We start from the raw sequence: 26585 nt of genomic DNA, 5'->3' as shown, positions 1-26585 counted from the left end.
TTTTTTGTTGTTGTTTAGTGGCTAAGTCATGTCCAGCTCTTTTGCAATCCCATGGTCTGTAGCCCACCAGGCTCCTCTGTCCATGGGATTTTCCAGGCAAGAACACTGGAGTGGGTTGCCATTTCCTTCTCCAGGGGATCTTCCCGGACCAGGGACTGAACGTGCGTCTCCTACATCGGCAGGCAGATTCTTTACCACTGAAGCAACAGGGAAGCCCCCATACCACTTTAGGATACCTGAAACATCCCACTTGCTAATGGAGCCATAATCCAGTCGTTAATCTGGAAGACCTGTTCTTAGCCATATGTGGATTTGGTTCAATACAATCAGTAAGGATCCTACAAGTTAGAGAACTTTCCCTCTTATTACGTTCTTAATGGATCGTGATCCCTTTTACCTTCCTGCCCACACCATCCCCAGGCAATCTTTCTTCCAACTATGCTTCCTACTTTTCTGAGATTGATTTTTGTTTCTTACAACTTTTTTTTCAAACTTTGAGGTATAAGTGACAAAATTATAATATACTTGACAATGTGATAATTTGATATATACATAGTGAAATCATTACCACAATCAAGTTAATTAACACATCCATCACTCACAGAAGTAACTTTTGGAGGATGGTAGGGGAGGTAAGAATGCTTAAGATCTATTCCCTTTGCAAATTCCATGTACACAGTGAAATATCAGGAACTATCGTGGCCAGGCTGTAGGTTAGATCCTCAGAACAGAGATGTGGATTGAGGAGAAACTTTGATCTTTCTTCCTACCAGATTTTGATCCGACTCAGCAAACTCTGTGTTCAAGAGAGCGCATCCGTGCGGAAGAGCAGGAAGCAGCAACAGCGCTTGCTCCGGAACATGGGCGCCCACGCCGTGGTGCTGGAGCTGCTGCAGATCCCCTACGAGAAGGTGGGCATCGCCCCCTCCCTGCAGCCTGACCCCACGGTGCTGCTCTGAGGGGGCGGATTCCTGGGTTTCTCTATACCCTTCACACTTGGGAACGGTTGGTGAAGAAATGAAGCTGATGTGTGATGACTGTCACTGTGAAGCAATCTTAGGTAATTGACATGAAACAAACAGAGCATGGTAGCAATACAGTGAAACGCCCCCCCCCCCGCCATAAGCTCCCTCTGCTTCTAGAACTCTGTAAAGAAGGAGGAGTCTGTTTGTTCTCTCCTCACTCCCCTGCCAGGCCGGAGGGGGGCAGCTTGGTCTGAGTACGGAGGTCCGGTGGACAGAGCTGTCTCTGCACATGGACTCTGTACTGTATACTTGTTTTCCTTTTTTTTAAAGAGTTGTAAAAGCTGTTTGTTGTTTTGAATCCAGTGTGTTTTAGAAGAGCTTGTGACATGGCCATCAATAACTCCCCCAGGTCACATGCATGATTATAAAATCAAATTAGCGTAAGTGATAAATTATGAACCCCCCACAATCACAGGGACTGCAGTTTTCTACTTTCAGAGCAGGGGGATGAATTGGTGAGTTCAGGAGAGCCAGAGAAAGCTGTCCTCCCACATCAGAGATACTGGATCACCAAAGCTTAATAAATACATGCTGTATAGTTTCGTCTGCCTTGTTAGTCAGCCTTGGAAGCACCGCAAGCTATAAATGCATATGAAGACATAGGACTTGCCAACTCGAAGTCCTCGCTGAGTGCTGACAGCTGGTTAGGTTCGATCTGTTGGATTCTGCTCAGTCTAAGTCTTATTTTCTGTTGATAGAAACTAAGCTGCATCTCTCATTTTTCGTGTTAGCATTTGGCATTGCTAGTGATGGGATGGGAGAAGGCAATGGCACCCCACTCCAGTACTCTTGCCTGGAGAATCCCATGGACTGAGGAGCCTGGTAGGCTGCTGTCCATGGGGTCGCTAAGAGTCAGACACGACTGAGAGACTTCACTTTCACTTTTCACTTTCATGCATGGGAGAAGGAAATGGCAACCCACTCCAGTGTTCTTGCCTGGAGAATCCCAGGGACGGGGGAACCTGGTGGGCTGCCATCTATGGGGTCGCACAGAGTCGGACACGACTGACGCAACTTAGTAGCAGCAGCAGCAGCAGCAGTGATGGGATGGAGGGAAGCAGGAGAGCATAGACCTGACAGAAGCATCCATTCGGGGCTTCCTTGGTGGTCCAGTGGTTAGGGGGCCTCTGTTCTTTCACTCTAGGGAGCATTGGTTCAGTCTCTAGCTGGGAAATTAAGATCGTACATGCAGTATAGTATGGCTAAAAATTAATAATAAATGAATACAAAGAATAACAGTGTCCAGTAGAACAAAATGAAAGCAATCATTCAAGCTTCTAAAACCCAGTGTGGCGCTCATGGTGTTGCCACTTAATGGATGAGGGGACTGAGGCTGGGAAGGTTTAGAGTTGAGACTTAGGTGCTGGGCTGTTGAATTGCCTAGTGACTCCCAGAGGCTCCCTAGTGAAGTCACCTGAGGGAGGTTCCCTGCCCACTGCTTGCCAGGTGCCAGGCCCTGTGCTGAGGCTTTTACATTATTCTCTCATTTAATCCTCAGAACAACCAGAGGAGATAGGTGCCCCATTTTAGATGAGAGGACTGGAGCCAGAGAGGTTTAGAAACTTGTCTGGAAGGCCCAGCTGCACATGGCAGAGCCTGCTCAGCTCATCTGTGGGAGCCTGGGCCTTGGATGGCTCACCTTCCGCCCCACCTGCTCCTCACCTTTGCCTGCTACCCAGCACCTTAGAAAGTTCCCTCCCGAGGCCGTATCCTTAGTCACAGGGCCCATGTGAGTCTGATGGGTCAGGCTTTTCACCAGCCACAAATAAAAGTACAAGTTTAATCCCTTCAATAGCTCAGATGCTTCAGTAACCTGGAATTGATATAGATGGATGTGGGTGTCATCCAAACTTGGCGATATTTGGACTCGAACCAGCAAGTGGATATTTCTCCCTGTATGTGAAGAATGTCAGGAGAAAGGTTGCTGGCCTTGGCTTTGCCTCCCAGTAACCTGTTTCCTTAATGAGAGACATTCACTCTCAGAGAAGTGTTGGAGGGATCTATAGGAACCAGATTCAGCTGGAATTGGTGACTCAAAGGCAGAACATTGTGTGTGTGTGTATACTTTGTCTGGGTTTTGGATGGATACAGCCACCCCATTGTGTAAGAACAGCGGAGGGACTCTTACTAACAGGTAAGTTCGTGTTATGTCTTTGTGAGGTCCTTGCCCTGTAAAAATCTGCTTTGAATGGCACAAGCTTTTAGTTAGCTTGTCTGCCAGCAGATTCCTTTAGTAGGTGAAGAAAGGGAAGAATGCACAGTGGTTCAAGGTTGCTGTGGTGTGTCTCTGTCCCAGACCCTCTGATTTCTTAGAGCTTAGAAACTTTGCCGCTCTCTCTGTAAATGAGAGACAAATGTAATGCCTGCTCTGTTGTTCTGAGACTGGCTGTCAGCGTCCTCTTTCAATCTCCTGCTTTGTTCGGTTGTCACCCCGAGAGTCTGGGTTCCTTCCATCAGTGATCCTGGCAGAAGTGTTCTACTTTCTCACAAGGCTGTGGTCTAGATCAGAGTGGGCAAACTGCAGACATGGATCACCTCCAGCCTACCGCCTGTTTTTATATAGTGCTGGAGACAAGAATGGTTGCTACGTTTTGTTTTGCTTTCAATTTTAGCTTTATTTATTTTTAATTGAAGGACAATTGCTTTACAGTATTGCGTTGTTTTCTGCCAAACATCAACATGAATCATCCATAGGTACACACATGTACGTTTTTGAATAGTTAAATTTTTAGGGGTTATATAGGTTTGTGCATAATGTCCTCTGTTTTGCTTTTTGACCCATAAAGCCCTGAAGTATATATCTGGACCTCTAAGAAAAAAGTTTGCTGACCCTTAGTCTAGACCAGTAACAGCAGCTAACATTTAATGAGTCGTTATGGTCTAAGCACTTAACATGAATTTTCTCATTTAATCTTCATAACCACAATAGGAAGTGTGTCCTTTATCAGCTCCTTGTTACAGATGAGGAAACCAAAAGGTTAAGTCCCTTGCCCAAGGTCACACAGCTCAGAAGTTGTTTGTTTGGCCTAAGGGCCATGCAGCCTGGTGTCAGGGCCTGCATTCCCAACTGCAGCACTCTGCCTCTAAAATGAGGGGGGATGTATGTGAGGTGACTGAGGAAGATGAAGTAGGCTTTACGAATATGAGGGGTGATTTCCATCTGAGGAAGCGTTTTTACTCTTATAAGTGATGGGTTGTTTAGAACTGGCTAAAGTAGCAAGTAGTACGCTTACTCCTTGGAAGGAAAGTTATGACCAACCTAGACAGCATATTAAAAAGCAGAGACATTACTTTGCCAACAATGGTCCATCTAGTCAAGGCTATGGTTTTTCCAGTAGTCATGTATAGATGTGAGAGTTGGACCATAATGAAAGCTGAGTGCCAAAGAATTGATGCTTTTGAACTGTGATGTTGGAGAAGACTCTTGACTGCAAGGAGATCCAACCAGTCCATCCTAAAGGAGATCAGTCCTGGGTGTTCATTGGAAGGACTGATGTTGAAGCTGAAACTCCAGTACTTTGGACACGTGATACGAAGAGCTGACTCATTTGCAAAGACCCTGATGCTGGGAGAGCTTGAGGGTGGGAGGAGAAGGGGACAACAGAGAATGAGATGGTTGGATGGCATCACCGACTCAGTGGACAAGAGTTTGGGTAAACTCTGGGAGTGATGGACAGAGAGGCCTGGCGTGCTGCAGGCCATGGGGTCACAGAGAGTCTGACACGACTGAGCAGCTGAACTGAACTGAAAGTAGCAAGAGGTTTCTTTGTTTTTAAATGTCTGTTTATTTGGTTGCACTGGGTCTTCAGTACAGCACGTGGGGTCTTCAGTCTTCATGGCAGCATGCGGGTTCTTTAGTTGCTGCCTGTGGGATCTAGTTCCCTGACCAGGGTCACACCTGGGCCGCATGCATTGGAAGCTTGGAGTTTCAGCTATTGGACCACCAGGGAAGTCCCAAGAGGTTCTCTATAATTGTCTTGTCATAGGCCTCTTTGTTGTTGCTGTTGTTCAGTTGCTCAGTCATGTCTGACTCTTTGCAACTCCATGAACTGCAGCACACCAGGCTTCCCTGTCCGTCACCGTTTCCCAGAGTTTGCTCAGACTCATGTCTGTTGAGTCAGTGATGCCATCCAATCATCTGGTTCTCTGTCTCCTCGTGCCTTCAGTCTTTCCCAGCATCAGGATCTTTTCCAATGAGTCAGTTCTTCGCATCAAGTGGCCAAAGTATTGGAGCTTCAGTTTCAGCATCAGTCCTTCCAATGAGTATTCAGGGTTGATTTCCTTTATGATTAACATAGGCATCTAACTCTTTACAAATACTGAGTGTATTTTTTTGAAGTGTAGTTGATTTACAATATTAGTTTCAGGGGTACAGCAAAAGGATTTGGTATATTTACAGATTATATTCCATTAAAAGTTGTTGCAAGATGATAGCTATACTTACCTGTGCTGTAAAGTGTATCCTAGTTGCTTACTGAGTATGTGTTTTTGATACATGACCTGAGAATCTTGTAATCAGCCATGTGAAATGCCTGAGACACACATTATCCTGATTGTGTAAGTAGGAAAGCTAAGTCTTAGGTTAAATCATGTGTCAGGTGATGGGGAAAGGAGTCAAGACAGGTACATTTGCCCCAACTTAGAATCTAGAGTTCCACTTTACTGTGATAACTGCTGCCAGGATTTAGGGTGTCCATAGGTTAAGGCAACTTGAAAATGTGTGCCTGAGAGCTGGGAGATGTGCTTATAGCCAGTGATGAAGTTGGCCCCTGCTCTGCTGTCCATCCATATTTTCAGAAGTAAGGGGTTTAGAAATTTCAGCAATTGCTAGACAGTGGGATCTCAGAGACTTCCTCTTAGCTTTCATTCTCTATGTCCTTTTTCCATGATAAAATCATTTCATTTGACTGCCCAAGGCTAGTGGGAGAGAATTCATTTTCCTCCATGAAGCATAGACAAATTTCTGACTTCTCTGCAAGAGTCAGCGGTGCAGCACCCCCCAGTGTTTTTATGCAGCCAGCCCCGTGAAACACCCCCAGAGCCCCACATGAGTCGAGCCCCACATGGCCTCCTGGCCTAGAGATCGCTGCTTTCTCCAGTTGACCTTCTCATGCCAAAGGCATAGCTGGGTCTTCAACCTGTTTTTCGTCTGTCTTCTCCCTCACAGGCCGAAGACACCAAGATGCAGGAGATAATGAGGCTGGCTCATGAGTTTCTCCAGAATTTCTGCGCCGGCAACCAGCAGAATCAGGCTCTGCTCCACAAACACATAAACCTGTTTCTAAACCCAGGGGTAAGACTGGAGGCCTGTCTGGGACTCTGTGCAGGGAGGAGGACCGCGGGGGGTGGAAGCAGGAAGAGAGAACAGCTTGTTCTCTTGCTGTCGTGGCCACTGGGACTTGTTATGATGCAACCTTCATTCCAACGGGGAACATTTTGATCGGCTCTCAGGAGGACGTAAATACTTTATGGGGAAAAAAGGTAGAAGGAGTGAGGAAGAGGTGGTAGATGCAAGATAAATGTATTTTCTCTTAGTAGCATTCCTCATTACATCAAACTCCAGCTGTAGCAAAGTACCAATTCTCACTGTCCAGCCACATCCTCCTAGGGTCATGCATCAAGTCCTCCATGTTTACACAAAACATAATGCATCCGTGTAAAACATAATTGTGTTACATTTTAATTACATATGTTTTTAATATGTTACATATGTGTCATGCTTTTTTTTAGTAGGAAAATGATGGTACACTGTGCACATTGGTTTTGTATTTTGCCTTCTTCACTTACACATCTTGGCTATCTTTGTAAGTCAGAGATATACAAATTTTTCTCGTTGATTTTCATGACTAAATTCTTCCCCGGTGGCTCTGCAGTAAAAGAATCTGCCTACAGTGCAGGAGACATGGGTTTGATCCCTGTGTTGGGAAGAGCCCCTAAAGGAGGAAATGGTAACCCACTCCAGTATTCTTGCCTGGAGAATCCCATGGACAGAGGAGCCTGGTGGGCTAAAGTCCATAGGGTCACAAAGAGTTGGACACGACTGAAGCAACTGAGCACGCATGGACAGAATGGCTGTAACTTTTCTGAAACCATTTCCTGATTAATGGACAGTTTGGCAGTGTCTGATTTTTGGCTCATGAGCAATACTGCAAAGGACAGCCTTGTGCATTAACACCTGCTCACATGCACACACACACACACACACACAGAAATACTCGTCCGTACTGCTGGAGCTTTCCAGAAAAACAACTGCTGCATTGTAGAGTCATATTCCATCTTTGTCATATTAACGAAAAGGCAAAAGATGAAAAGTTTAAAGCCCCTTACCTCACACCAGTCGTTAAACCTAATAACTCTGTTAAGTCTAGATAAAAAGTAGAAAATGAAGCTTCTGAAGGAAAACATGAAAATACCCTCATGACCTTATGGAAAGGAACTTTTCTCACACTGAATGCAAAGACCACTAGTCATGCAGGAAAATATCAGTAAATCAGACTTTCTAAAAAAAATCAATGCGGAACTTCGCTGGTGGCCCAGTGGTTAAGCCTTCGTCTTCCAGTGCAGGGGGTGTGGGTTTGGCTCCTGGTCAGGAAGCTGTGATCCCATCCACATGCCTCTTGGCCAAAAAACCAATATACATGAACAACAGAAGCAATATTGTAACAAATTCAATACAGACTTTAAAAGTGGCCCAAGATGAAAGATCTTTAAAAAACAATTAAGAACTTCTATTCATCAAGTGACACTGTAAAGAGTAAGCAAAGACAAGCCACAGAGTGAGAGAGAACATTCAGTGTTCAAGTCCAGGAACAACTTCACACCCAGTAGAAGTAACGAACTCCAGAAGGCCCATGAGGAAAATCACAGCCCACTTTTTCAAATGAGCTAAAAACTTTAAAATGGGATGCTCTGAGATTATCCAAATGGCCAACAAACATCACAAAGCCCTCAATATGGTTCCTCATCAGAGAAATGCAAATCAAGGAAGATACTTACAACAAAATATGAAATTGAAAAACTGACACCACTAAGTGTTGGCAAGACTATGGAGTCGCTGTAATGTAGAATGTAAATTGTTAATCGGTTTCAAAGCTGTCTGGGAGTATCTTCTAAAGCCAAATGTATTTGAACTCTGCAACCCAACGATTCTACTCCTGGGTATAAAGCCAACAGAAATGGATACATTTCATTTATCAGAAGACATTTAGAAGAATATTCAGAGTGACACTGTTCATCACATATGTCATAAGAATTGTGTCGCTACTTACTCTTTAGACTGGTGGTGGTGGTGGTGGTGATTTAGTTGCTAAGTCACTCCCCAAATGCCCATCAACAGTAGAACAGATAAATGCACGTGGTATATTCATGCGATGGAATGTGCATAGTGGTGACAGCAAACAAGCTAGTAACACACAACAACACGGAGACTCTGTTGCAGTTTGAACAAAAGGCAAGTAGAAGAGGATGCTTGAGGTTCAAGACTGGGCAAAACTAATCTGTGGTTGTGGAAGTCAAAATAATTGGTAAACTTGGAGAGAGTGGGCCATAAGCGGTCTATTTTGTTTCTTGAGCTGGGTGCTGAGCTTCCCCCTGAAATTCATTCAGCGGAAAACTAATGGTTTGTTTACTGCCCGGTGGTTTTATGACGCATGATTGAAAAAGTTGAGTTAACAGGAACACCATCGAGAAGCGAGGATGGAAAAGGATGCTCTCGCGGGGCTGAATGCCCCTGCCTCTGTTGGGGTAGACTCTTTCTCGCCCTGCCCTCCTTTGACCCTGTCTCTGTGCCCTTGCTCTTGCGTCAGATCCTGGAAGCCGTCACGATGCAACACATCTTCATGAACAACTTCCAGCTGTGCAGCGAGATCAACGAGCGGGTCGTCCAGCACTTCGTTCACTGCATCGAGACTCACGGTCGAAATGTCCAGTACATCAAGTTCCTGCAGACAATTGTCAAGGCTGAAGGGAAATTCATCAAGAAGTGCCAAGACATGGTCATGGCCGAGGTGACAGCTATGTATTTCTAAATACCTTCATCTGGTGTTCTCAGGGACTTACAAATTATTTAATTTTATTTGTATAACCTGGCACCGTGTCCAGGGGCCATTAAATAAAAGTAATGTATGTGTGTGCATGCGCACGTGTGTGTGATCTAGTGTGTGTGAGCTTAAACTGTAGAAACAGCCAAGAATCCAATCTACTTTTTCATAGCAATAAATCTATTTTAAGGATCATTGGCTAGGATTCTTCTGAGAGAGTAAAACAGCCCAAGAAAATTGAACCAAAATACAGTGAATTGAGGTTAATTGTGGATAGAATCCTTTGAGCCAAAGAAGTTCTTCTTGTGAATTCTATAACTTAAAAAAAAAAATTATCCACCTAATTAACTAGCTGGGAATATTGTTGTTTGATGCTTCACGAGAAGCTGGTCAGTAGAATCGGGGCAAAGTCCCCCTTGGGTCTCTGTCAGACGTCAGTGCCCACGGATGCCGTCTGTCCAAGGAGGGTCCTCTGCCACCCTCGGGACTTCAGCTTCTGTGGGTGCTTGCTGTCATCTTTCCATCTTTAAAAAATAAATGGAATCTCAAGTAAATCCGGCTAACACTTGGAGTTATGGTCTTATCTACATATATGATTTCAGTGGAAGATGGTATAGTGGCGTTAGAAGTGTTGGCTTGACCTGGGATACGAATGTCTTCTGTTCCATGTCCCAGGCTGTGTGATTCAGGATTGAGAAACTTATAGACTAGTTAAATGAGATAAAGATGACAGTGATAGCTACCGTTTATTGCAATTGCTGTTCGAGTTGGTATTGTAAGCTATTGTGAGAACATTCTCAGAGTTCATAAAGGTTAGCTGTTATTAAGTGAATAATATTGACCGTATTTATTTTGACTTCTGTGTCAGCCCTTTTCGGATCTTTCATATTTCATGCAGTGCTGAACAATTTCAGCACTTAATTCTTAAGTAGATTAATGAGAACTCCCCAGTCCCCAGCAGACAAGTTATGAATAGGAATGCCTTGACTCTTTGAGTGCTGAAAGGAAGGTGTATTTTAATTAGAATTGGATTATTTGTGATTGTGAAGAAATAAGGCAGTGTATGAAAGAGCTGTAAGAAAAATACAAAGTGTGAAAAGGAGATGGAAACATTTTTAAAGAGAAAAAACTCATAGCCCAATTATTAGGGGAAATACAAGGGCAGGCTTGAAATCTACATTTTTGCTTGATACATGAATGCTGGTATGTAGACTTTGTCTTCCCCTAATAGTGTTTAGGACTGCTGTGATATTTTTACATCTAAATGAAAATGCTGCTGCTGAATTTTTTAGTTGTTTAGTAATAAAAATGAATGAAGTGTGGGTGAGTTCAGTAATATAAATGCAACTGGATTTGGAAGGTAAATGCTGACAGAACATCTCTCTGTGTGAATAGATTTCTTTTTTAACGCTTCGCCCATCCCAGCAAGCTTGTGATATAAACAAGCCTCGCTCTCTTACTGATCACAGCTGGTTAACTCAGGAGAGGATGTCCTCGTGTTCTACAACGACAGAGCCTCTTTCCAGACCCTGATTCAGATGATGAGATCTGAGCGGGACCGGATGGACGAGAACAGCCCCCTCATGTACCACATCCATCTGGTGGAGCTCTTGGCCGTGTGCACAGAGGGCAAGAACGTTTACACGGAGATCAAGTGCAACTCCCTGCTCCCGCTGGATGACATTGTCCGCGTGGTGACCCATGAGGACTGCATCCCAGAGGTGAGCGGCTGTGTCTCCAGGGTGGGTGGGCTCTGCTCGTGACTCTCCTCATGGTATGTGTGTGGCGGGGGGCGCGGCTGGATGGAGAGCTGACCCAAGTGGGACCTCACAGCTTTGATCCCACGGCTCACTTAGCTGTGAGACTTCCAGTGGCCAAAACAGCATCCTCTTGAGCCTTGATTTTGTGTGAGAGGAATGACAGGGGACGTAAATCTTTCTTCTTGTCTCCTTGAGAAAGAACAGGAAACTGCTGCAGGGTTTCAGCTCTGGAACCAATCATTTCACCTGTTGAAACAGGAGCATTGAGCTGAACGGACTTCTCAGAAATGAGATGAAGGGTGGCTAAAGAGACAGTTCACACCAGTGTAAAACGTAATAGGTTTATTCTTTAAAACAAAAACTTGCAATGCAAAAATCATGAATGACAGCTTTAAAATATTCAGGAACTGCAGGTAACCAGTAAGAAATGGAAAGTAGTCTACAATTTTACCACCCATAATAAATACCTGTTAGGTTTTTGAAGTAAATCCGTTCAGCTTTTGTTTTCTCTATTCATATACATTAACTAGTAACAAAAAAAAATGGATCATGCAATATGTATTTTTTCTTCAGGTTTTAAAATATTTAATATTAGTTTATATTACTAGTATATATACATATGCATTTATATATATGCGTGTGTGTATATAGAGAGAGAGCGTGCACATATGTGGGCTTCCTTGCTGGCTCAGCTGGTATAAAGAACCTGCCTGCAATGCAGGAGACCGCGGTTTGATTCCTGGCTTGGGAAGATCCCCTGGAGAAGGGAGAGGCTCCCCACTCCAGTGGTCTTGGGCTTCCCTGGTAGCTCAGACAGTAAGAAATCCACCTGCAATGCAGGAGACCTGGGTCGGATCTCTGGGTTTGGGAAGATCTCCTGGAGAATGGCATGGCCAGCCACTCCAGTATTCTTGCCTGGAGAATCCCATGGACAGAGGAGCCTGATGGCTACAGTCTATGGGGTTGCAACAAGTCAGACACGAGCGCAGCACAGCATAGATTATGTAGTATATATTAAATATATACTGTTTTTAGACTACTTTTTGGAAAAGTTACTGGATTTTTGCAGGGTGAACACTTAGAAGTGCTGTGTCATCCAAGGTGCATTTCTTTCTTTTGACTTGACAGTGTGTAGTGCCTTCCAGCAGTTTGACCTCAGCGGCCCCTCACCACGGAGCTCTTATCACTCCAAACCCTGCCCGCTTTTATTGTTGTCACACCCTTTATTATTATTTTTTTTTTTCAGTCTGATGGGTGTATAATGATATCTCAGAGTGGTTTTAATTTCTGTCTTCTTGATTACTAAATGAGATTCAGCTCCTTTCCATATATTGTTTTTGACATTTACTATTCCTTTAAGTAAGTATCAGATCACATTTTTTGCCCCTTTTTTCCTTGGCATGTCCATCTTACATGCAGAGATCTGTAAGAATTCCTTGTGGAGATATGCATTGCAAACAGCTTCTCTCAAACTGTGTCATTTAACTCTTGTAACAGCCATTTCATGAGTAGAAATTCTTAACTTTAATGTAGTCAAACCTGTCCATCTTTTGTGGTCCCAGTGTTTTGTTCCATTCTTTACCTGGAAGTCATGAACATTTTCTCTTCCAAAAGCTTTGTTTTCAAATTTCATCTTGGTGAATTTTGACCATCAAAAAGCCATAGAAATTCAGTGGTTAAGAGAAAATGGAATGGCCATATTGGTCTGTCTTTGTCATTGTTAATTTGAGGGAACTAGTCAGTCCCACACGTACTATGAATAAGTTGATTTTTACAGAAAAATCTGTTTCTCTTTTTCAGGTTAAAATTGCCTACATTAACTTCCTGAATCACTGCTATGTGGATACGGAAGTGGAAATGAAGGAGATTTATACCAGCAATCACATGTGGAAATTGTTTGAGAATTTCCTTGTCGACATCTGCAGGGTAAGGCTTCTGGAACTAAGGAGACAGGGGAAGGGGTCTGTGTGCATTGTAGAATCATAGAATGTGGCATTTTCTCCTGACTGTACAGTTACCAGTATAAATACAAGGAACCTACAAGAACTTAATTTTCTTCTGATCAAGGCCTGTGTTTAATAACACCCTAGTGTTGGCATCACAGACATATATTGTCGTTCAGCAGCCAATCATGTCCGACTGTTTGCGACCTCATGGACTGCAGCACGCCAGGCCTCCCTGTCCCTCACCATCTCCCGAAGTTTGCCCACGTTCATATCCATTGCATCAGTGATGCCATCCAGGCATCTCATCCTCTGACACCCTCTTCTCCTTCTGCCGTTGATCTTTCCCAGCATCAGGGACTTTTCCAGTGAGTTGGCAGATCGCATCAAGTGACCAAAATACTGGAGCTTCAGCTTCAGCATCAGTCCTTCCAACGAGTATTCAGGGTTGATATATATACAATTTAAATATGTATATATTTTAATTTTAATCTCAAGCTCTTCCTAGTCTTTTAATCCCATAAATCTGGGGGTTTGGCTTGAAATGGAAATCCTGCTTTGCTTGTTTAAATCAGAACTCAACAAAGTTTTCTGTGAAGACCCAGATAGTAAACATGGTCGGCTTTGCGGGCCGTGCGGTCCCTGTCACAGCTACTCAACTCTGCTCTGGTAGCATGAGAGTGACCGCAGTGGCATGTAAACAGATGGGCTTGGCTGGGTTCCAGTAAAACTTCATTTATAAAAACAGCCACCAGCCCTTAACTTGGCTCATCCCTGCCTCAAGTTGTTTAAAAATGCTTTAAAATTCATTGCTAACTTCACTTCTGGATGTGTCTACCAACTGCTCATCACTGGACTCAGAACATGACAGTTTGTAAAATTTGCTGGTTTTACCCTTCGTAATTTTTAAAATTATATATATGATTTTATATCTCAAATTAGAGGGCTAATGAGTTTGGTAATGGATGTTAAATATTTGGGGAGAATTCCTCGGAAGTTCAGTGGTTAGAGCTCTCGCTGTCGCTGCCAAGGGCCCAGTTCGGTCCTTGGTTGGGGAACTGAAATCCCACAAGCTGCATGTTGTGGTCAAAAAAAAAAAAAAAAAAATGAATTTCTTAAACCTGTTCTTATAAATGTGTAATCGTATTCTAAGCAGCAAAATTATCTAAAGTCCAGGTGAAACCTGAAGTCTCCCTTTACCGCTAAACTTACACATACAGTTATTGAGTCACAGCCCACTATTTTCAGCAGTACTGTGGCTCAGTAGAGTTTTCACTGAATGGAAAGGAGTGTTGGAGGTTTGGAGAATATCATGCCCAGTGGACCTCAGTGGTAATACTTGATTAAGTATCTTGATGATATGCATTAGTTACCTATGACCTAGAGAAGGTGAATGACTTAAGCAGTTTCCTTTTAGGGCACCTAGAGGCAACTGTAGGGATTAAGCCTGTTAGTGCCTTTGGGGGCTTTAGATTGGCCACAAGTTGGTAGGAATTAGGAAGTGATGGCCTTGTAGGTCCCATGCCAACTTGAATGTTTTATAATTCTTCACCATGATATCCAAGCTGATCTGTTTCTCTTTTACCATGATTCGTTTTTTTTTTTAAATCATTGTTCTCTTTTATTTATTCATTTATTTTTATTTTTTGGTTGCACCACACATGGCATGGGAATCTTGGGTCCTTGACCAGGGATCAAACCCATGCTCCCTGCATTGGAACCATGGAGTCTTAACCCCTGGGCCACCAGGGAAGTCCCTAATTGTTCTCCTCCTCTTAAGAGGAGAAATACTGACTTGCAGGCTTTTGCCTTTCCTTTGTTAAGGGTAACTAGCAGAAATAGTCATAGAGTTCTTAATTTTACAAGGAACTTGCAGGTTTTGGTACAAGGTCTAAAGCACTGACTTGTCCTCCAGGCCTGTAACAACACGAGCGACAGGAAACACGCAGACTCAGTTCTGGAGAAGTATGTCACCGAAATTGTCATGAGCATCGTCACCACGTTCTTCAGCTCTCCCTTCTCAGACCAGAGTACAACACTGCAGGTAAGAAATATGAACAGAGATGCAGGTAATTCCCAGGAGATCCTCGGCAGACGGACTTGGTGCTGATTCTGGAGTGAGTGGCTGTGGACGAGCCAGCCCTCTGCGAAGCATTGATAACAGATGCTCTCCTCTTCGTGGAGAATGGTTTTTACAGGAATTGCGTGGATAATGAAGTACCTGAGAATGGTTTTCTGTATCAGGTGGTTCTATGGCTGTTGATTTTTTTTCCTGAAAATGACTTATTTTTTTCTCCCTCCTTAATCTTGTTGATTCCTTACCTCCAACCTTAGAAAGACAAGCAGCTTTCAAATGAGTGGTAGTGTGTTAACACTTTTTTAAAAAATGATGTATTTTTTCATTTTTGACCACACTGGGTCTTTGTTGTTACACGTGGGCTTTCTTTAGTTGCTGTGCTCAGGCTTCTCATCGTGAGGGGGCTTCAGCAGGTGCATGCGTGGGCTCAGTGAGTGCGGTTCCTGGGCTCGAGAGCACAGGCTCAGTAGTTGGGTGCACAGGCTTAGCGACTCTGTGGCATCTTTGCAGACCCGGGAGGGAACCCATATCCCCTGCATCGGCAGGCAGATTCTTCACCACTGGACCACTAGGAAAGCCCAACACTTAATAAAACATGTCTGGGAATCTCCATTATAACCCCAAATGTGTACCTACAGTTCATCAGAAGGGGTTACATGGCCAGCGGGAATGAGACGTCCTTGAGCCTTGATACTGCGGCTACCACATTCCACCAGCCCCAGCATGTGCTGACCGCTGGCGCCCCCTGGAGCTGTGCAGCAGCCCTGCAGCCTGTTTGTCAGTGTACTTAAGAGTTTCAAAAATGTGAATCCCTGGACCTGGGAGATCTTTTCATTATTCTTGGAAAAGTCACTCTTCTTTATATAACTGAGGTCTGGGTCACTGGCTGTGGGAGTCTTACTGCGGGTCCATGGCCACAGCCTGCAGGATGAAAATGGGACTTGGTCTCCGGTGCCCAGAAGAGCAGTAGTAACCATCCTTGTCTTGCATATAGATGGAGGTGTCCTGGGGCTGATGCAGGCCCAGGCTCGTTGAATTGTAGACAGATAATCTTAATTAAGGTAAATTCTCCAAGAGAAGAGTGATACACGGTCAGTATGATATCACTGGTACATTTATTAGATACTGCTATTCTGTTACTCATGCAGAGGAGTTCATATTAACTTAGTACTCTTGGTATATCCCCATTTTGCAGGTGAACAAATTGAGGCTCAGGGGATTAAATTACCATCCTCAACCATGGTCACCACTGCTAATTGCAAAACCATGATTTCAACTCAGATCTGTGTGACTCTCAAACTTGAATTCTGGAATTTTTAGTGAGAGATGTTTTCTTAGGAACTGTTGGTAACCTTCTATTTAATTTAGCTTCTCTGCTAGCCTTTGGTTATCTCTAAAGTATCATAAAGTAAGAATATCACCTTTAGAATGTCTGTGCATGGTTTTTGTGTTATTGGGGAATAAGAACTTGTTAGATCCCAAGCTCGTGAGTTGTTAGAGGCCAAAATCTGCGCCTTACCAAGAGCCATTCTACTCAGAGCCAAATGCTTTGGTTAATCAGGATGAACTTGCTTCTCTTGTAATTAAAAGTGACCATTGCTATGAGGCAGTTCCCATTCTCCTAGAGACTGTGATCAAAAGCAAATGTCAATATCAGCTAGTCAAAGTAATTGGAAACCATTGAAACTCCCAATACTTTGGCCACCTCATGCAAAGAGTTGACTCATTGGAAAAGACCCTAATGCTGGGAGGGATTGTGGGCAGGAGGAGAAGGGGACGACAGAGGATGAGATGGCTGGATGGCATCACTGACTCGATGCACATGAGTTTGAGTGAACTCCGGGAGATGGTGATGGACAAGGAGGCCTGGCGTGCTGCGATTCATGGGGTCGCAAAGAGTCAGACATGACTGAGCAACTGAACTGAACTGAAACAGGAATTTGTGTTTTGGGTTTTTGGTATTGGTTCCTGCTCTCTCCTTCCATTGCTCTTGCTCTGAAACCACGTTTAACCCAATTATTAGGCAGGAGTGCCAGAGAAATCAACTTCAACATTTTATGTCCAGAGCGAGGCCCCAGGTATCCAAGTATAATTAAAATATGTAGTCCAAGCTGGCTTTCTAGAATAATTGTTTTGAAGCAATACTGTTTTCGAAGCTGTGCTCGCCTGTCTATCTTCCTTTCCTTTCTTTAGCCTATGTTTCTGGGGGAGGAAAATGGTGGACTTGGAGTTTTGTTGCATTTAAGGCACCGGTGGAATGTCCAAGGGGTGGCTGGAAATGTGGGTTCTGGGAGGAACGACAGAACTTTGAAGCCTTTTGGAGCTTCCCAGGTGGCACTGTGGTAAAGAATCTACGTGCCAGGGCAGTAGACGTGACCTCCATCTCTGCTCTGGGAAGATCCCACATGCCGCGGAGCAACTAAGCCATGCACCGCAACTGCTGAGCCTGGGAGCTGCAGCTATGAAGCCCTTACACCCTGGAGCTGCGCTCCGCAACGAGAGAAGCCACCACAATGAGAAGCCTGTGCACCGCACCTAGAAAGCAGCCCCACCTGCTGCAACTAGAGAAAGCTCGGGCAGTGACAGGAAACCAGCACAGCCACGAATAAGTAAAGTTTTTTTTTTTTTTTTTTAATCTTTGGAGGCTTTTAAAGCAGGACAGAGTTGGGTTCCAGTCCTTCCCAGTTCTGTGAACTTGGGGAAATTTCAGAGCTTCAGAACCCTTTTCTTACGTGTTAAACAAGGTTATAGTATGACTGGGATGATGACCCAGTATGACCTGCGGATGACTGGGAGAATTAATGTTTATGAATAGCTAGCACAATGCCTGGTACACATTAGTTGCTTAGCAACTGGCAGCTTGTACTATGTCCTGCTAGACTGCAAGCTACAAGGGAGTGGGGTGAGGAGGGCAGAGACGTGTCTCAGATGCTATTCTATCCTGACACCATGCCTGGCCCCTGGGAGGTGCTCATTGGATGAGTGAGCAAATGAATTGTGTAGACTCAGGAGAAGGGAACTCTGAAGTCTAAGTATAAATGCTTGCTAGTGCACATCTTGGCAGGAAAAAGAAGAGGTAGACTAGAAAGGACCTGGGTAGAGCACAGATAATGAAGGACAGATTATACAACAGGCCAGAGGGAGATCAGGGGGTTATCTTGCCCTCAGGATGGAATTCATGAGCAAAACAGAGCTGTGAGAACTAAACAGGGGAGAATCTCAGGCAGAAGGTGCTGGGCAGCCATGTTCATTAGCCCGAAGGTTATGAGAGCTGGTGCCCCCAGATTGGCCATTAAAATAGGAAATTAGGAATCAGTTGCTCTGGCCGATTGACTCATCTTGTGTCTATTCAAGTGCCAGATGGGAACAGAGCAGATGCTCAATAAATGTTGGCTCAATTGAATTCGTTTAGTTGTAGGATTCTCTTTCCTTTAAGTTAGGCCGTTGAGTCCCCATCTCAAGTTCCATCGGAGGGGGCCAAGAACTACAGGTGGAAGGCAGCCTCATCAGCTGGTACATCCTCCCCAGCTCCCTCAGCCCAAGCACAGCCCAGCCTTGGGACCCAAGCCTGCTCAGGCTCGACGGGTGTGACACCAGCCCGGGTCACTGAGGTTGATGGGTTCAGAGTAGGACTTACTTCATTCATTTTTATTGTTTCTATTGTAGCACAGCTGAGACACCATGTTGTGCGTGTTTGAGTTCTGCAGCAACTTGATTCACTTACACTCTCAGCTCTTCTTTTTCGGATTCTTCTCCCACGTAGGTTATTACAGTGTTGAGTAGAGTTCACTGTGCTTCCAGTAGGTCCACCTTGATCATCAGTTTTATGAGTATCACTGTGTTTATGTTAATCCCAACCTCCTAATTTCTCCTTACCCCTTGCACAGCTTCCCCCTCATTAACTCTAAGTTTCCTGTCTGTGAGTCTCGTTTCGATTTGAACGTTGGTTCACCATGATCGGTTTTTAAATGTGATGTGTAAGTGACATCTGATGTTTGTCTTGCTCTGTCTGACTTATTGGACCTGGTGTGATCGTCTCCCAGTCCATTCTTGTTTCTGCAGATGGCGTGGTTTCCTCCTGATTTCTGGCTGAGTCTTAATCCATTGGGTATATGTAGCGTGTCCTCATCCATTCATCTGTGGATGGTCATTTCAGTGTTCCATGCCTTGGCTGTTGTAAATAGTGCCACCAACATCGTTGGGGTGCCTGTGTCCTTTGGAAGGATGGTTTTCTCTGAAGACACACCCACCCAGGAGTGAAATCTTGGAATCTCATGGGAGCCCTATGGTTTTTTTTTTGGATGGGATTTCTATACTGTTCCCCGTAGTGACTGTTTCCAGTATATATTTCCACCAACAGCGTTGTAAGTTCCCTTTTCTTTGGGCCCTCTCTAGCATTTGTTCTCTGTAGACTTTTTAATGACTGTTGCTTGGGAATAACCCCCTCATCGTTTTGATTTGCATTTCTCCAATCATTAGGGCATCCGGTCCCATCGCTTCATGGGAAATAGATGGGGAAACAGTGGGAACAGTGACAGACTATTTTGGGGGGCTCAAAAATCACTGCAGATGGTGACTGCAGCCATGAAATTAAAAGACGCTTACTCCTTGGAAGAAAAGTTATGACCAACCTAGACTAGCATATTCGAAAAGCAGAGACATTACTTTGCCAACAAAGGTCCATCTAGTCAAGGCTATGGTTTTTCCAGTAGTCATGTATGGATGTGAGAATTGGACTGTGAAAAAAGCTGAGTGCCAAAGAATTGATGCTTTTGAACTGTGGTGTTGGAGAAGACTCTTGAGAGTCCCTTGGACTGCAAGGAGATCCAACCAGTCCATTCTAAAGGAGATCAGCCCTGGGTGATCTTTGGAAGGAATGATGCTAAAGCTGAAACTCCAGTACTTTGGCCACCTCATGCGAAGAGTTGACTCATTGGAAAAGACTCTGGTGCTGGGAGGGATTGGGGGCAGAAGGAGAAGGGGACGACCGAGGATGGGATGGCTGGAGGCATCACCGACTTGATGGACGTGAGTTTGAGTGAACTCCGGGAGATGGTGATGGACAGGGAGGCCTGGCGTGCTGCGATTCATGGGGTCACAAAGAGTCAGATACGACTGAGTGACTGAACTGAACTGAATCATTAGGGATGCTGAGCGTGTTTTCATGGGAGTTTTCTTTTTAAAGAATTTGAGGATAATTTAGCGCTTGAAATTGGCTTCTGAGAGTCAGCCCTGTTTTGAATTCATCTTCAGTCACTTCCCACAGAACATTTCTTGAGGGCAGGGTTCTTAAAAGTGCCCAAATTGAAGGGTTTTCAAGTTGTAGTTGGGGGAAGCGTCCACAAGGCGGCAGCACTTCTTCATTCCCCACTGATGTAACTTGGGTAACCAAAGCCTTAGAGAAAGTCATGTTTCTGGGTTGTAAATTAGAGTGGAAATTGCCCGAACAGACACCCAAAGGCTTGTATCTCATTACCTTTCCCCACTTACCCTTGCCCACCACTCCCAAACAAATCCCAAGCCCTGCAGAAGTGCCATGCTGAGGGTGCTGTAGATAGATTGCAGGTAGGTGGGGCGGCCCAAAGGAAGAAGGCTGGAAGCAGGAACCCCACCACCAGGATCCTGGAGACCAGGTGAGTTTGCAGACGTCTTCCTGCCCAGCAGGTCCACCATCCTTTGCAGGCACTGGGTTTGACTTAGGTCTAAGAGGTCCAGCCTGGATCTGGGGATGGTGGTTCCATCCTGGGGGAGGACCAGGCACTACAGGTCCAAGGGAGTCTCTTGGCTGGTACATCCTCCCCACCACCCTCAGCCCCAGCACAGTCCAGCCTTGTGACCCTGGCCTGCCCAGGCTCCAGGGATGCTCCACCATTTCTTTCTTTCCAGGGATGGGATAGGCCTGCCTTTCTTTTTCGTTTGTTTCTTTCTTTCAATTTTTTTTGCTGTGTAGTTTTTATGGGCTTCCCAGGTGGCACTCGTGGTAAAGAACCTGCAAATACTGGAAACATGAGAGATGGGTTCAGTCCCTGGGCTGGGAAGATCCGGTAGATGGGGTTCAGTCCCTGGGCTGGGAAGATCCCCGGGAGGATAGTGTGTATACATTGTTGCATTTGTGTTTGTTGAATTTGAGTCACTTGTATACATCCACATATCTGCTTTTTAGACTCTTATTATGTTAGAGTGCTAAGTGGAGTAGAGTTCTCTGTGATAGGTCCTTGTTGATGTCTATTTTATTAAAGTGTGTTTATATTACTGTGTATCTGGCATGGCATATTAACATGCCAACCTTCTGATTTGTCCCTCACCCCCTCCCTTTATCTCTGGTAACTATCAGATTTTTTAAAAGCCTTCGAATCTGTTTGTTTCGTTGAGTGGTTCATATGAGTCAATTTTTAGATTCCATCTCTAAGTGATATTTTATGATATTTGTCTTTCTCTCTCTTAGTATTATCATCTCTGGGATCATCCATGTTGCTGCAGATGGCATTATTTCATTGTGTGTGTGTGTTTTTTTTAATGCCTGAGTCATATTCCATTGTCCATGTGGACACACCTCCTGTGTCTATTCACGTCACTGGATATTTTGGTGGCGTCCTTGTCCTGACTATTGTAAATAGGATTGTAGTGAAAGTTGGGGTGCTTGTGTCTTTTTGAGTTAAGGTTTTCTTTGGAAACATGCCTAGTAGTGGGATTGCTGGATCATTTGGTAGCTCTGTTTTTTTAGGATTCTCCATGTTGTTCTTTGTGGTAGCTATATCAATTTCTGTTCTGTCGAACAGCATAGGAGGGCATCATTTTCTCCATGCCTTGTCCAGCATTTATTCTTTGAAGACTTTTTGAGGATGACCGTTCTGAGTGGTATGGGGTGATACCTCACTGTGATTTGATTTGCATTTCTCTTAATAATTAGTGAAGTTGAGCATCTTTTCATGTGTTTTTACTTTTCTTTAAACAGTGTAAGATTTACCTCTTGCAATAAGGTTCTGGAAAATCTGTCGTTTTTTTCATTATTTTTCGATGACCTACACCAAGGTATTTCTTGAGGTCAGATGTCATTTATAGCCCCGCAGGGCTTGAATAAGTCAATGCTCATCCGCACTGCTTTTAAAGTTGTTACGAGAAATGGCCACAAGGCGGCAGCATTTCTTCGTGCCCAACAGGCCTTGTGTCTATTCGTGCCCATCAGCACACGTTTAAAAGTTGTTGTTATGAGAAATGGCCACAAGGCGGCAGCATTTCCTCATGCCCAACTGGGCTTCCTTGGGCAAGCAGAGCTTTAGCAAGTTAGGTTTGTGGCTTGTAAATTAGACACAGGGGCCTGTGTCTCCTTACTTCTTTCCCTGTATTTTTCGCCTCCCAGACAAATCCCAGCTCTTGCGACACCGCTCTCCTGAGGGTTCTGTCTTCCGTGGGTAGGGTGACTCTAAGGATGGGAGTCTGGAGGTGGCAACCCGCCCTGGAGACTGGGGGACTGTTCTGGACTCGTCCAGTCCAAGGGCTCTGACTTCCTTTGGGTGCACTGGGCTTTGTTTGGCTATAGGTGGGCCTACCTGGACCTGGAGATGGGGGGAGCCAGGCACCACTACTGGTCTTGAGGGGTGGGCTCACTTGCCGCCACTTCCTCCCAGCTTCCTCAGCCCCAGGACAGTCCAGCCTCGAGACCCAAGGCTGCCCAGGCTCCAAGGATGTGCCACCAGCCCGGGTCACCAAGACCTGACATCCCCTCAGGAATACTGTGCTATCCCCTCAGCAGAGGAGGCATTTGTTTCCCGCTTCTGGTTGTTTTTCTTTTTTTTCACTTTTATTTTCTATTGGAGTATATTTGATCATTTGTTTCAGATGGACAGCAAAGTGATTCAGTTATCCATATACACTGTCTATTCTTTTCCAGGTTCTTTTCCATTGTAGGTTATATAAAATATTGAGTGTATTTCCCTGGGCTCTACGCTAAGTCCTTGCTGGTTATCTATTTTATATATAGTAGCATGCATATTTTAATCCCAAACTCCTAATTTATCCCTCTCCCCTTTGGTAACTGCAAGTGCGTTTTCTATGTCTGTGAGTCTACTTATGTTTTATAAATAAATTCGGTTGTATCTTTTTTTTAGATTGCACATATACACGATCTCATAACCCATTTTAATTTCTTAGAGTAATCTTCCTTTGCCCCTAGCACTTTACATTTGTTATCCTTTCATCTAAGAAACTTCTGTAGTATATTTTCAGTACTTTTTTTCTTTGCTATATTAAGTCCTCCTATGTTTCAGAGGGGATATGCAAGTACATCCTCCTAAAAATTGCAGACCAGTGGAGTAGTGTACCGTCCACGGTGACCTTTACCATGCAGGTCTAAAGCTACCCTGATGCAGATAACTTCAGATGAAGGCCAAAATTACAGTTTGCATATGCCTTCAGGAAGTCAGTGTCAGATTGCTGAAGTCGTTTGACTTCTTTTAAAATGAGTACAAATGTATACTATCATAGATCTTCCTCTGCAGTTCACTTGCAAGCACTCACCTGTGGCAGATGAACACTTTTGCATAGTCACCATGAGAACCATATTCTCCTTTTACCATTGGAGACAGTGCGTGAAATAGACAAGGAGTATTCTAGGTGAGATCCACTTACCAGTTTATCAAGGCTGATTAAAAAATATGGGTTCTACTCACATAACATCTGAAAAGAGCTCTGGGAGTTTGTCAGCCTAATCTTTGTATTTTATATCTTGCAAGAAGTTAAAGGTCAGAGAAGTAAAGTGACTTGCCTACAATCACACAGTCAGAATACCAGCGCTGAGGCTGTGATTCCGCCACTCCATCCAGTGGTCAGACTTAGCATCAAGTTTGTGCATTGCTGTAAAATGCTTCTGACTTGGTCTCCGTTGGCTTGGCCACTTCTGGAACCCTGTTCATCACCAGCCACCCCCTCCCACTCTTGCCTAAGGGTCTGTGAACCTGTGGTTCAGGGCAGTGTCTGCTTCTGACCGGTGTCTCGGTCACTTACAAGTAGATGTCTTCACGCGGCCTCCTCCTTGTCCTCTTTCTTGCAGACTCGCCAGCCCGTCTTTGTGCAGCTGCTGCAAGGTGTGTTCCGGGTTTACCACTGCAACTGGCTCGTGCCAAGCCAGAAGGCCTCAGTGGAGAGCTGCATCCGGGTGCTCTCTGATGTAGGTAAGACTCCGCCTTGGTCTGGATTTCACATGGTGGAAACAGGCCACCCAGCAGCGATCAAGGCCACCCTGGACAGAGCACCAGCTCCGCAGCTCTGCGGAGCTCCCTCACACCAGAGGCCGCAGACTCAGGGCTGGAACCCCAATCTTCTTGATTCTTAAACCTCCCTTTCATCTCTCCAAGCCAACACCTCCCAAAGTTCAGAGCCAGCAAGTCCCAAAGAAAGGTAGGCTTTGAAAAGCCAGATTGCATGGTTAAATGTTAGGCAGGTCTTGGCGAGTTCCAGTGTGCTCAAGTGCATTCAGGGCCCTGGGAAGCCCCTTGTTCAAGAAAGTCATCTGTTGAATCCGGTAAACATAGTTGACCATATGGGAACTTTCTTTTCATGCAAAGCGCACGCCCACCCCCGGGGAACATCCTTTGTCAGAGATGGTGATCTGCTTCCTCCTGCCTCTCGGTGATAAAACTTCTCCATCCCCTGCCCTCTCCCCTCCTGCTCCCCATCGCCCCTTGTCGGCAGCTTTGAAAGGAAGTTATGACCATTACTTCACCCTGATTTTGTTGGTCTCTGTTCTGTTGCCCTGTTCCACCCCCTTCCCATAAATACTATGAAAAGGGAAAGCCTTCCTTCCTAAATTGAGACGGCTTATCCGCCTCTAGTAGCTTTTTAGCTCCCTGGAGACACCAGAGATGAGTAGGGCTCTTAGCGCTGTTGAGCAGTTGTGTTCCATTGGGCTGGTTGCCCGATCGCAGTCTTCCCTGCCTAATTCCCTTTATATGCGTATGGCAAGCTCTCGTGTCGTCTTCTTATTTATGTGGCACAATTTCACAATAAGAGATTAAGCTTTTGAAAGGGTATATGTTGTTATAGGTTCATGATATGACAAAATAGGGCTCTGATCACCCTGAATTCTGCCCATATGTGATGGTGTCTCTTGAGGTTGTTGGTTAAAAGTGGGGCAAGTTGCTGAGTTGGCTAGCTCAGTGATCATCAGAGAGAGGAAATGTTCTAACAGTCTTAGCAGTGATGAGAAAAGGCAAGGAGCGTTGGTGTTTGTTAGACAGTGGACCATAAAGACTGCACAGCCCATGAACCGCAGCACTTTGGTGCTTCTGCTGGCATGGAGCTTTGAAGACAGGCAAGAGTTGTCTTACTTTTTTTTTTTTGAATGTTGTTGGATCTCCCAGATAGAAAGCAGGATTGTTCATCTGGTTATCTAACTTAATTTTTAAATTAACTTTTTATTTAGCAATAAATTTAGACTTTAAAGAACATTGCCAGGATAACACAGAGTTCCCATATAGCCTTCAGCCAGTTTCCCCCGATGTCTGCATCTTACATTACCAGCTATGTTCGTCAAGACTAAGAAACTGAGATGGGCCTATTGCTGTGAACTAAACTTCCAGACTTGGTTTTCAGCCCTGGTCCCACTGGTGCCCTTTTTCTGTTCACAGCGCCATGCAGGTCACCACATTACGTTTAGTTGTCTCTGGTCTGTGACAATTTCTCGTGTCTGCATGCTCAGTCGTGTCCGACTCTGCGACCCCATGGGCTGTAGCCAGGCTCCCCTGTCCATGGGATTCTCCAGGCGAGAGTACTGGAGTGGGTCCAGACCTTCCTTATTTTCTGTGGCCTTGACCATCCTCCAATGTCCTAGTCAAATATCTGTAGAATGGTCCCCCTTTGTGGATTTAACTGGTTTTCTTATGATGCGACTGGAGTTGCCCTTTTTTTGAAGGAGGTTAAAAGGAAGACAACAGCTTATCTGGACAGAATAGCTTATGTCATAGTAGATGTTGTCTTTTGTACTATGTCTGGCTTAAAATAGCATTTTTTAGATGGTTGAAAGAATACAAAACCAGAGAATTTTTCAAAAAGTTTACTGGTTAGATGAGTTTTCTTCTGTCTCAATAATTCTTAAATGTATGGATATATCTGAGCCCCTAAGAAGCCATTCATTGAAGAAGCGCTTTGGACCTGCCTGAACCATATGACCTCGGAGCATGTAACTTTTCTCACAGCTGCTGGCCTCAGAATTCACATTGGAAAACCCAACCTAACAGAGAGTGAGGTTCAGCTGAACTGCGTACCACCACGCCTGCCTGTGGGATGATGGGGGTAGTTTGTGTTTCGGGGGGTCTCTCATCAGAGCTGTGGGCTCACGAGCCCCATCTCTCCTATGCAGCCAAGAGCCGGGCCATTGCCATTCCCGTGGACTTGGACAGTCAGGTCAACAACCTCTTCCTCAAGTCCCACAACCTCGTGCAGAAAACTGCCATGAACTGGCGGCTGACAGCCCGCAACGCCGCCCGCAGAGACTCTGTCCTGGCCGCTTCCAGGGACTACCGGAACATCATTGAGAGACTGCAGGTAATGCCCAGCGCTGATGGAAGCAACCCGTAACCCGGCCCGAGGCGGCTCCCCACATTGAAGGGCTTCCTTGAGCCAGGGAAAATCCAGGATTGGCCCCAGGGGGATATCACTGTGATGAGTAGGTAGTCAAATGCAGATATGTGTGTTGGGCCAGGAGAGCAAAGCTCCTCAGGACCCAAAAAAACTCCTGACAAAGT

General features: G+C 44.8%; 1 protein-coding gene across 6 annotated transcripts in view; it reads left to right on the top strand.

The window, feature by feature from the left end:
• The window catches only part of ITPR1 (inositol 1,4,5-trisphosphate receptor type 1), a 350791-nt gene that overhangs the window by 186987 nt on the left and 137219 nt on the right, over nt 1-26585 (top strand). For all 6 annotated transcript variants that reach the window (XM_013973556.2, XM_018066872.1, XM_013973555.2 and 3 more), the window contains 8 exons: nt 774-911; nt 6193-6318; nt 8831-9031; nt 10534-10785; nt 12625-12750; nt 14683-14811; nt 23894-24014; nt 26201-26385. In XM_013973556.2, coding sequence (XP_013829010.1) covers nt 774-911; nt 6193-6318; nt 8831-9031; nt 10534-10785; nt 12625-12750; nt 14683-14811; nt 23894-24014; nt 26201-26385 — 1278 coding nt within the window. The remainder of the gene's footprint in view (nt 1-773; nt 912-6192; nt 6319-8830; nt 9032-10533; nt 10786-12624; nt 12751-14682; nt 14812-23893; nt 24015-26200; nt 26386-26585) is intronic.

The sequence above is a fragment of the Capra hircus genome, chromosome 22, assembly GCF_001704415.2.
Source record: "Capra hircus breed San Clemente chromosome 22, ASM170441v1, whole genome shotgun sequence".
NCBI lineage: Eukaryota > Metazoa > Chordata > Mammalia > Artiodactyla > Bovidae > Capra > Capra hircus.
The sequence above is the reverse complement of the archived record's forward strand: the minus strand, read 5'-3'. Positions and strand labels throughout refer to the sequence as shown.